The sequence below is a fragment of the Pongo abelii genome, chromosome 8 (genome assembly GCF_028885655.2).
Source record: "Pongo abelii isolate AG06213 chromosome 8, NHGRI_mPonAbe1-v2.0_pri, whole genome shotgun sequence".
Lineage (NCBI taxonomy): Eukaryota > Metazoa > Chordata > Mammalia > Primates > Hominidae > Pongo > Pongo abelii.
In genome coordinates, this window is record NC_071993.2 from 112156697 (window position 1) to 112169383 (window position 12687).

Here is a 12687-nt window from a genome sequence, read left to right on the forward strand (position 1 = left end):
GATTTAGCTGGCCTGGTTTCTTCCCTATAATTCCTGGAGAAAGGACTAGCAACCAACCCTTAAACTTGGCCATCACTCTTCTTGATTATGGTAGGGACCTAGCACGCACTTAATCATTGATTCTTAAAAGCATTCTGCAGAAGTTTCCTTGTGCTGAGGAAAGAAAGTTTATTTTTGTCATTTCCTTTTGGTAGTAGAAGAGAAGAGCATATTTGACATGGCAAGAGTACATGGAAGAGAGTTTTGGTTTTGTCAAATATTAGCATCCTTACATCTAACCATTCAGTCTGATCCACAAAAGTTTATCTCCAAAGACTGCCTCACTTTCAAACGGAGTACTTGTCTGATTATGCCTGGAAGGAAACCATCCAAGTTGGGAAAATTACTCAATATTCATTTAGGGATATTTATGTAGGAGCAAATCATGACTCTCAAAGTCATCACTACTAAGTTTGAGTTTTCCCTTGTTCAATGTAATATCTCTTTTCTTGGTAAAAATGTTTATAAAGCTCAAAAAAAAAAAAGAATTGCACTGCCACTGAATTTCCTCTTATAATAACAATGATAATATCACCCTCCATTTGTTTGGCTATTCTAACTTACAAAGTATTAAGAATGATTTTCCAAACTAAGCTTTTGAAATGGCATTATCTCTATTTATAGGATGTTGATACTGCCATTTGTCATAAATGCTACAAATGTTTTCTTGAACATGACCGAGACGATGATTTTTGCTTACTTGCCTTTCTATGAATGCCATTCCCTAAAGCAATCCCTCGAAGGGGTTAAATGCCAGCTATTGAATATACGTGTTAGAAAACAACAGCAACAACAAACTCATTTGGGAATTATCCTTTGCACTCCTCTTTCAAAGGCTAAGTGAGTGTTTTGTAAGGGCTTGACAATGTTATTATCATCAATGTTTTCTTATGAAATTGTTGACTGATTTTGTCCCCTGCTTGTGAGATACAAGCTTCTGAAACTTAAGCCAGCTTTTTCTTCACTAAGAGCTTCTAATTAAGTGACAACCGTCAAGGTAAACAAATAGCTCATTTTAAGAGGAAGATAGGTTAGGTAATCAGTTCATTGCCATTTTCTGTCATAGATCTCAGACTGACATTGTTTTATATACAGATGTACATATATTAATATTTGAAAAGGAAAAAGACACCAGATTACCTACTGGGATGTAGTGGCTCTCAGATTTAAATAATAGCTACATTGCCTTTAAGAGAAAATAAGAGTAATAATTGAAAAACTGGGGAAACTTTAGCTAGGCTAACAAGGCATGTTGTTTCCTACAAATTGAAATGATAGGTAGCCAGATAGGTGTGAACGCAAAACAGCGTACAAATGAATCCATCTGTTTGTAACCATGTACATTTGGATGCATTGAGATTAGAACTAAGTGCTATTTCAGGGAAACCCTCCATCTCCTTTGTACCTGAGAAGCATTAGAGTGAGATAAACAATGGGCCCCCGCTGAATACATAGATCTGATGAAAACTCACGATCGGCAGCGCACCTAATGGGCAGGTAGACAGGGGTGTGACTGTTTACTTAGCCCTGACCATCTGTCAGTGTCTCTCAATGGGATGTTCTTGGAAACAGAAAGGAAAACATCACCTGGCCTTTTGTGTTTCTTTGGTTGTGTGTGCTAGCATTTTGTTCAGAGAAACTTTCAAATGAAAACAATAGTTCCAAACAATACATGCCTTGGAAAAGCAAAAGTGCATGTACTGTTCTGAAGAACTTCCAGGTGGCTAAAATGCTACCAACTCATGTACTGGGGATAAAATGAAATGGAGCAATACACCTTACCAGAGGGAGGAACATTGATTCTCAATGACCACTGTAGCTCTCTATTTCTGTGCTAGAGACTTCTGAGGAGGATTCTGTTTGTTATTGGCAGATTCTATTCCTTTTAGTGTATGTCATGATAGTATCACAGTCATAGACACCTGAAGTAGGAAAAGGTCTTATAGAAGTCATTTAAACTAGTATTATACCTGGTATAGCTGATACTTTTGTGACACCCCCAAAAAGTTACCTCACTTTACCAGAATATCCCAGTGCTAATCGACCTGCAAATACCCACCTTACGTAGCTCCCATCTTGTATAATGGCTTTAGTTGTTAGAAAGATTGTTTTTCATGCTGAGCAATAGTACATCTACTTGTAATCTCTGTGCGTTGACCTGTAATCTGCCACTCAGATCTATGCAGAATAAGCCTGCTACAGAATTACATATGATTTTTAGAAAAGTACAGCTGGGAAGGACCTCAATGTATTTCTTAAAAATATCTTAGGCTAGAAAAGCCTTTCTAAGTTCTGAGAAACGACATGATATGCAACTCAAGACAGATTTTATTCATTTGTTCATTTATTGCATACATATTTGTTGAGCATATATTATTCATCTAGCATTAGAACAGGGGCTGGGATACACTGTTGAATGGTACTGTGTACTTGGGAACTTATATTCTTATCCACAAATATTTGACTGTTCTCTTTAGAAGGGTCACATGGAAATCTTTTCTCCCTTATTCTATCTGTATGTTAAATAATTAATAGTTCCACCTATCTAACTACATTCTGTCTAATTTCCTTCACTGACATTATCCCTTTTTGGTAGTCGATAAATAGGCCTTTAAAATATTTGGAAACTTTCTCATTTATAAAAATTAAGATGCAATGGTAATTAATTCAGTTTTTCTTCTTCTTTTTCCCTAAGCTGCCTAAAATTCATATAACCTGTTCCTAGGACCATTTGCTTTTTACCTTTAATTACTCTTATTGTCAGTTTTTCTACAATTATTAAAATTTAACATAGTATTTAGAATTGGGTAGAAGGATGATTTCTTTTCTTATGCTTGTAATATATCTGTGAGCACATCCTACACTCACAGTGGCTTGATTACCTCTCATGATAGTGGCATTGCCAGAAAATATTTAACTTGTAGTTGACCAATGACTCCAGTTCTTTTCAGCTTTATATATTTTATTAGCTAATTTCATTTCTCTAGTTGTAGGTCTTGGTGTTTTTGTTTTTTTGTATTAAGTATTCTGCTTTAAGTTGTTTCTGTCTTATAAATGACTTCCAAATTTACATCCCTAATTATGTTGAGAAATCCAGATCTATCCACCCAAAGGTCTTCTTAACAATATTACAATATGGAAATCCAAAAAGCATCCATCTTGACATGGACCAAAACAGAAACAAACAGATGATAAACAAAAATTAGCTGGGCATGCTGGTGAGCGCCTGTAGTCCCAGCTTCTCAGGAGGCTGAGGCAGGAGAATCGCTTGAACCCAGGAGGCGGAGATTGCAGTGAGCCGAGATCACATCACTGTACTCCAGCCTGGCAACAGAGCGAGACTCTGTCTCAAAAAAAAAAAAAAAAAAAAAAAAAAAAAAGAAACTAAAAAAACTGCTTCTCCTGTTCTTCTAATTTCCCTCTCAATTGTTTAACACTCCCCCAAATCAATATTTTCCATGATTTCTTTCTTTTGCTCATGCAACCTCTATATATTTTATTACCAAATTCATTGACTTCATCTCTAAAAATAACCTAAATATTTCCATTTTTTTCCACTATAATAATCTTCATCCAAGCCCCATCTTGGTGTGCTCTTTTAAATTACCACCCCTCCCCAACTCATTTCCTTGAGTCCACTTTGGGTCTTGACAATCCATTTATCACAGAGAAGTGAAACTTGTCTTTTAAAGCTTAAATCAAATTATATTATTTCAATCGAAAATAAGGTCCTTCATGATTTGACTTCTGCCTTATTTTTTTCTACTGATTCTTTCAACTAATCCCTGTTTACACTAAGCCACAGCCACTGACCATCTTTCTGTTATTCTAACAGGGCAGCTTTTTCATATTAGACCTTTCATCTGTAATGGTTTTCTCCTGAATCTTTACATGGATACTTCCACTTATCATTTAGATTTCAGTTTAAATGTCACCTCCATAGAAAGGGCTTTCTTAAATTTTTAGTACAAAGTTGCTGTTTGGTGACTATCAAATCATGTTATTTTAGTTGTTTCCATGATATTCATTTCTCACTCATAGTTTTGCATTGACTTATTTCTATATTGTTCATCTCCTCACACTAGAAATTAAGTTCCGTGGAAGCTGAGACCTTTCCTTTTCTGTTCATTTCTGTATCCCTAGAACTGAAGTCACTGCCAGATCAGGCACATAGTAGGCATCAATAACATTTTGATAAATTCATTTTATTTGACTTTGATTCTGTAGTCCTATGTTGCCACTATTTGGAGATCAACTGGAATTTTACTTCTGTCTCCCTGAGTATTGGCAATCCTACTGATTTCAGTTTCACCTGTGGAGCTATTAAGGAATTCACAGTTCCTTTGTCTTGGCCATTAATGAGCTACTGACCTGCGGAGGAGAAGGTACATCCCTTGGGGATACCATTCAATATAGAATTCAATATACAATATATCACTTCAGAATATTTGAGAACTTCTAGTCATCAAAATAATAATAAGTTGCACAAATGGCAGCCTATCCAGATCCAAATATTTGATAACTAAGAGATTAAGTTTTCTAATGTTTTTTTTTTGGAGTTTCTTTAGGGAGTTTTGTTCTTCATAACTGCCTCAGTGTGAGAATAAAGTGTTAGAAATCACTGATCTCAGATCACCCTAGCTCTAGAGTCCTGCCCACTTACTTGTGCTTACTTATGTCATCTTTGGGCTTCAATTATTGTCTATGCTACCTTTTCTACCTGGACTTTGTCGTTTATCATCCTTCCTTTAGGTATCTGCCGATCCACTCTTTTCTCTAGCAAGGATTTTGCTCCCTCCGTGTGAACTCATTTCATGTAGCAGGCCCTTGATCATCTACAATTTCTCTCCCCATCTGGACTTAGCTTTGCCTTGGAGGTCCTCTCTCAATACTGGAAGGCTGTGATGGTCTCTCCGTGTCAGCTTTCTGTGGGTCTTCTCTTCATTGTGTAAACTAAAGATGGCTGTCCTGTGCCCTGCTCATTATGGCAGTGATGTGAAGACGACTCCTTCCCTGCAGTGCTCATGGCACTCACTGCAATTTGCTCTGCTAATGCTGACCTGTTTTATTTATTTATTTATTTATTTTGAGATGGAGTTTCACTCTTGTTGCCCAGGCTGGAGTGCAATGGCACAATCTCGGCTCGGTGCAACCTCTGCTTCCCAGATTCAAGCGATTCTCCTGCCTCAGCCTCCCAGGTAGCTGGGATTACAGGCATGCGCCATCATGCTTGGCTAATTTTTTTTTTTTTTTGTATTTAGTAGAGACAGGGCTTCACCGTGTTAGTCAGGCTGGTCTCGAACTCCTGACTTCAGTGATCCACCTGCCTCAGCCTCCCAAAATACTGGGATTACAGGCCACTGCACCTGGCTCATGCTAACCTTTTATTGATAAGGAAATCCTGAGAATGAGACAGAGAGAGGCCTTAAATTCACTTTGGCTTTCATCTGCCAAGACAAAAACCAATTTGCCCAAAGTCGCCAAAACAAACCAAACAAAAAACCCAACTAATATTTTCTTAGCTTCCGGACTTATTGGCCAGAGTTGACTTGTTAGTGGCCACGACACACTCTGAAACAACTATGATTATTTTAGGAACTGATTGAATACATGGTAAGAAAAGTAAAGTTCATTTCCAATTATACATATTTTCACTTTTGAAATGAGAAACCTGTTTCTATGAAAAGCAATTTAGATATGCCCAACTTTCTTGGGACTAGTTTAAATGATTATTTAGCCTTCAATATATTTTTTTAAAAGGCTGAAATAATCAAGTCCTTAAAATTCAAGACAGATGATGACAATTTAGAAACTCATGAAGATGTTTATGGCAGACTGTCTGCATTTCATTCGTGAACATGGATCAAGGTATACTATAAATGCAAAAATTGTCTGAGAGACTGGTTACTCTAGCTGGGTTAAGAGATTGACTTTATTATTGTTTTTAATCGTACATTAGGACAGAGAAGATAAAACAGAGTAAAATAGAGACAGAGAGATAGAAAGACAAAGAAGTAAGTGAGTAGAGAGTGAACCATGTAGGCTGGCTGCTAATGGGGTGGTAATTCACACCCAACTTATAAGTGCCAGTATAAGTCATGCTTGAGAAATGATTGGATAGATTTAAAGAGGGTCCGTCATTATTCCTTATTATTTCATTCATGTATTCACTTAACATGTATATAGTATCAACTATATGCCAGGTTTTCTGTTAAGTACTAAGAATAGAAGAATTAATGGTATAGTGTTTGACCGAAAAAAAATACTCCCAGGTTAGGCTGGGCATGGTGGCTCACACCTACAATCCCAGCACTTTGGGAGCCCGAGTTGGAGGATTGCTTGCAGCCAGGAGGTTGAGACCAGCCTGGGCAATAAAGCAAGACCCCGCCTCTACAAAAATAAATTTAAAAAAAAATTAGCCAGGTCCAGTGGTACACACCTGTAGTTCTAGCTATTTGGGAGGCTGAGGTGGGATAATAACTTGAGCTGAAGAGTTCAAGGCCGCAGTGAGCTATGATCATGCCGATGCACTCCGGTCTGAGCAACAGAGCGAGACTCTTGTCTCTTTAAAAAAACAAAAAACATGACGGGGCACGGTGGCTCATGCTTGTAATCCCAGCATTTTGGGAGGCCAAGGTGGGTGGATTACGAGTTCAGGAGATCGAGACCATCCTGGCTAACACAGTGAAACCCTTTCTCTACAAAAAATACAAAAAAATAGCCATGCTTGGTGGCACGTGCCTGTAGTCCCAGCTACTCTGGAGGCTGAGGCAGGAGTATCACTTGAACCCGCGAGGCAGAGGTTGCGGTGAGCCGAGATCGTGCCAATGCACTCCAGCCTGGCAACAGAGCAAGACTCCATCTCAAACAAACAAACAAACGAACAAAAAACCTTCACAGTGTGGTGGGAGAATCAGACATATTATTTACCATTATATGTTATATATATAAATATTATGTGTATATATTAGGATTTGTGTGTGTGTGTGTGTGTGTGTATACACACACACATACTGTGAGGAGCATTGTAAGAGAGATATATTTGTGTTATATTTGTTATTAAGGGATTATTCAATGATAGGACATACATGATCTTTGAACTCCCAGAGTTTATAATCTTGAGTTGAGATATTCAAGATCAGTTAAGGAGTCAGTAGTCAGCACTATGATAGGAGAAGGCCTGGGTATTATAGGAACATACAGAAGGGAATTTTAATCCTAAATTATGGAAATAGAGTAGAATTGGGAATCAGCCAGAACAAAAATGAACCTATGATAGAGGATCCTATGATAGAGGATGAAGAAACTAAGGCTTTCTTGGGGAAGAAGGGATGCTGAGAAAAGCTTCTCAGAGGAGATGGTCCTTGGGCTATGCCCCGTGGTTAAATCAAGGGGCAGACAGGTCCTTGATAATATCAAAAAGGAAAGGAAACAAGCACTCAGAATTGCTCAAGTCTCTTCCACTAGTTACATCTCTTTAAAGCATTGCAGGTTCTGTTTCCACAAGGGGCCAGACCTTCCTCTTACCTTTGGATGAAAGATGAGGCAGTGTTCCTCAGAACATCTCAGACTCTCAGTGGTCATCCCTAAAAGCCTCTTAAAGTGGCACTGGGAGGGAAATGATCCTAACATCTGTTTTGAACAAATAGAAAATTGCTGTTTGTAAGGTTTGATCTGAAAGACAAACCCCCTCCCTTTCCATTGGGTCCACTCAGTTTCCATTGGGTCTTACTCAATTTGTGTCAGAACCTCCAAGGGCTGAATGGATTGTGCTGTAAATTGAACCTCAGGTTCCATTCTGAGTACTTGAAATGTGACACTCCATCCACTAAGCCCTCCTGCTTGGGCTGTTTGTCGATTCTAATGTGTTGAAATATATCTGCAGCTCTAGGTGCTGTCTCCGCCCAAGTCCGGAAATGCAGTTTTGATCAAATCTCATAATATGGGGAGATGTTGAAGATTAAAACCTATTGAAAGCAAGATACAGAGGAAAATTTAATAACCTGAAAAATGGTTACAGAAGAGTGTGGCTTTATTTTCAGCTGTCTTTTTCGTGTACTTGTTTCCAACACAGGGTGAGTTTTGATGAGGGCCACTCTTGGGACAAGTATGGTTTCACTTCGTTTCCTCTCTTTGTTGACGGGGCTCTGGTGGAGGCAGGAATGGAGACCCACATCATGACGTGAGTACTTCTTTTGCTGTGACAGGGAGAAGACAAGAGACACTGGTTCTACTTTCATTGAGGCCTTGGATTTTTCCCAGGGAACCCTACACCAAAGTGGTCCAATCTCTGGGTCAAAATTTCCTCATCTGTAAAATGGAAATACTTATTTTTATACCTACAAACTCAAAAAGCTACTGCCAGGATTAGAGAGGCTAGGGTCCTAATTGCACAGTCAAGGTTTCTAGTAGAATTTAAAGAATTATAGCAAATTCCCATTTATTTGAAACCCAAGCAAACAGAAAACTTATGTCATTAGATGGTTTTTTTCTCTTTCTGAAATAGTCTAGTGGGAGATAAGGAGCAGGGGCAGGGATGGAGGGAGCAAAACAAAACAGTCAGCTTATTGAAATCAGAAAATATTGTAAGAGATGTCTCTTTCTGTCTCTCTCTCTCTCTCTCTCACACACACACACACACACACAAACACATACAGACACACACTCCACAGTTATTTCACTTCAGATTATTTCACGTAAATTTTTTCTATACTCTTTTATAATGAGATTTAATCTTAGAAGTTGATCACCTGTGTTTATGTGTGCACATGTGTACATGGTGAGTGGGTAACCGTAATCCTCCACCAACCAATACTGTCCCCCACCTCCCCCACTCCCAATTGGCAGGAGCACCTTACACCTTAGCTCTTCACTGGACAGAGTGGAGTGTTGTTGGGCAAAATTAAGGGATATTTGCTATAGTGTGGGGTTGGCACAGAAGGGCTCATAGAGTGCATCTGTGCTGGTTCGGTGGAAGGGTGTATGATCTTCCTACTCTTAGGGACACTGCTCTTGATTTAACTTTTGTGCACATAGATTTCTTTATAGTTTGAATTAGTCATTTTCCAATGGTGATGGACTTGGAAGAAAGGCCAGTCTAGGAGCCAATAAGTGATCAGTTATAAAAAAAATTCTTTATAATTGTATTTGTGCAATTTTGATCAAATCTCATAGTTTGGCCCCATTCTCATCTATGAGGCCTATTTGAACTCATTGCATCTTCTTTTGGGCATTACTTTGAACAACATTACGTGTATGCCAATCTCTACATGACCTGGTATTCCCTAGCAAGTTTAAGGCCACAGCTTAAGTTCTGTGTTCATCTAATCTTAAATGGTAATAATTTTTTTCTCAGCTTCAGATGGAGTTTAGCTGGTCACATGGATATGAGGGAGACTGACCTCAGAGCCAAACCATTTACTGAAAAGACGAGATAGCACTTCTGTTTTCCTTTCCTCCTGGCCAAGACTCCCTAAGAGCTTGACAGAACTTCTGTGCCTGTTTTATCTTCTTATCAAGATACTTAGAGAATAGAGCATAATTGTTTTCTTATAGAGGATCTTTTTATGAAATTAAGATGGATCTTGGAAGTATTCATCAAAATGAGTATAAACAATTCAAGCTATCTGTTTTAACATTTTGTTATATTCAGAGTTTCTTTTGTATGAAAACAACACAGATTTTGTCAGGACTCTTCAGATAGCTGGACAAGCCCTAGAAGGGTTGCCAAGAGGTTATTTCTGTCTCTATTCTAAATTTGAAAACGGTATTGAAACCAACTGGCCTACTAGGGTTGCCCAGTTGCAGAATGGCAATGGCAAAGATTGAAACAGGAGTTTTAAAATATTACGTATTTCTGTAGGAACTGTGAAGACAGGGAGTCCATTTGGGGACAAGAATGCTTAGCTTTGCCGTTGAATTGAAAACTTATTAATAAAGTAGGTCATTCAAATACTGTATCCTTCCCCTTTCTATTAACCCTGATTCTCTCTTTAGCTCCGTGTGGTCAGGGAGAAAACACAGCCACTCTGAGGTTCTGTTGCTTTCTCTTATACATTGATTTGGAGAATTTATTTATTTAACAGTTAGAGAGCTTCTAATATATATCAGACCTTGTTAGAACTTAGGAGATTTTACAGAGGCAAATGAAATTCTTTGTCTGCAAGGAGCTCTCAGACTAAAGTGGTGAGAGTAAGTGGGGATAAAGTAATCATCATGGTACCCTAGTTATACAGCCAGGAGATAGCAGAGGAAAACGAAGACTTCACACACACAGTAGGTGACAATTGAGTTGGTCTGGAAGTTTTCATAGCAGTTCACAAGTGGAAAACGATATAATAGAGAATGAAATGTAAGTTCCAAGAAAGCATAGATTTTTAACAGTTTTATTCACTAATATAAACTCAGTGCCAAAAACAAGGATTGGCACGTTGTAGGAAGTCAGTAATCATTGAATGAATGAATGATTCCAAGGCAAAGGAAAGAACACAGACAAAGGTAAGAACCATGAAAGAAGGTGGCTGGGTGTTAAGAGAGTAAGACTATGAAAGTTTTTAGGTCACATTTAGAAATTTGACCTGTATCCAGAGTGATATTTTTGAAATTAAAAGATCTCATCAAATCACCAGTTTTCTTAAAACCCATGGAGGCCTTTCCATTGCCTTTAGGATAGAGTGTGAACTCATAGAATGGCCTACAAGTATCTATATTGACCACCTGCTTGGAGCTTTTTCTCCAACCCCCCTGACCTGACGACCCTTTTCTGATGCACTGGTGCCTTCCTGCCCCCAGGTTCTTTGTATCTGCCAGAATGGGCCTGTCCTCCCTACTTAAACAACTAAATTTCTAAGTATCTTTCTGATCTCAGCTTAAATATCAGTTCTCATAGTCTGCCAGATCAGGATGGGTTCCCACGCTATATGTTATCTGGCCTTATTTATTTTTTCCTTCACAGCACTTTAGATAATAAATATTAATACAAAGGGTATTAGTTGTTGAATATCTTTCCCCTCCGTCTTCATCTACCCTTAAGACAGACATGTGGATGCACACACATGTGCACATGTGCACAGACATCCCTGCATGTGACTTTAAGTTCCCATGAAGGAGGATCTTTGTGTATCTTGTTCTTTCAGTGCCATATATTTACCAAGCTTGTGCTAACATGGAGGATTTAACAGTATATATGTACTGGATAAATGAGTTATTAAATGGAAGAATCAAATGACTTCTAAAAATCTTACCTTTGTTGTGATTGTTGTGATTTTTCTGGCCCATGGCTCTAGCATGTTAGGAAATTGATTGTAGATCTCTAGAGATTCTGAAATGCTATGATCAGAATGCAGTAGGTGCAAATCATGGGGACTGGGGTTGGATAGGAATCAGAGCAGACTGCATGTGTGTGTAGAGGTGTCTATATGGAGGTTATGATGCATTGGCATGGAATGGCATGTGGGCACAAAAGGGCAGCTAGAGAATGAGGCGCTTACTGGGAACGATTCTGATTTCCTCCACCTTTCACAAGAATCTGCCCAATTTCCACTTTTCCTGGAGGCCAGTGCTCCAGGAACATGGACACTTCTAACACTGTAGCTTTGCAGGAGGATTTACATGGGAGACAGTCCCCAGAATGGAGGCCTGGGACTTGGCTACCTTTATTGCTCTTTTTACTACTGTCTTTTCAGATGTTATTATTTAAACATCCCCCTGGTAACTGTGATGGGAACCAACTAGTCTAGCCTAATTCAAAATGAAATGTGACCGTTCTTATTAGTTAAGGCTGAGGACAGGCTGATTGACAAGCTGGAGAGCCTATTGCAGTCTCAGGTAGTGGCTCTCCAGATGATGAGATGCCTGTGGCTGTTGCAGCACTTGGGCCTCTTTGGTCCACTATTTCATGAAAGGCTGTTTGCCCTTTGATTAGCACTTTAAAGAGAGCTTTTCTTTAGCTTGACTCAGATGTGGAATCAGATAGAAAAACACTGCTTTCCTGCATCCTCAAAGCTATGTTTGAAATTCTTTCCTGATAAGAAATGTTAGAACCAATTGTCTATGATTTAGCTATACTTTTACAGGGGCCAAAGAGAACCTGGCAGCTTCCTAGAAAAAAAAATCTTAGAAGAGAGAAGCACAGCTTCCCTGAAAGAGATCAGATACTTCTTACCATGAGTGAATGTCTAAAAAGCTTAAGGAGAATTTAGTCTGATTTGGAGGAACCCAGTGAAGACCTTGCAGCCAGCTTGTGACTATTCAGCATCTTTTGTTTGTTTGTTTGTTTGTTTGTTTTTGGTGCCAGGTATCACATTGAGAACTTTTTCGAACTTGATTTTATGGAAATCTCCCAACAACTCTGGAAGGTAGATAGGACTGGCATCATTGGGCAGATGAGGATGCTGAGGCTCAGCTCACATGTTCATAAAAAGGCAAAATAAGAGCAAGGAATGTGAATTTCAAGCTCCAGGCTTGGAGGTAAAATTTGAAGGAAGGTACTATAATTCTCTAAGGTTTGTTCAGTCAAGGAGTACCAAGGTGTGTGGGGAAAGAGTGGCAGTATACCAGTTGTTTACCTAGTATGATGAGTGCCTGCTGTGCTGCCAGATACCAAGTCACAGCAAACCTAGTTCTTGATGTTAATTCACAATCCACTTG

General features: G+C 38.8%; 1 protein-coding gene across 3 annotated transcripts in view; it reads left to right on the forward strand.

Moving 5' to 3' along the window:
- Positions 1-12687, forward strand: part of SORCS3 (sortilin related VPS10 domain containing receptor 3) — a 631492-nt gene that overhangs the window by 535059 nt on the left and 83746 nt on the right. For all 3 annotated transcript variants that reach the window (XM_054522833.2, XM_054522832.2, XM_024253734.3), the window contains one exon: positions 8114-8221. In XM_054522833.2, the coding sequence (XP_054378808.1) occupies positions 8114-8221 (108 nt within the window). The remainder of the gene's footprint in view (positions 1-8113; positions 8222-12687) is intronic.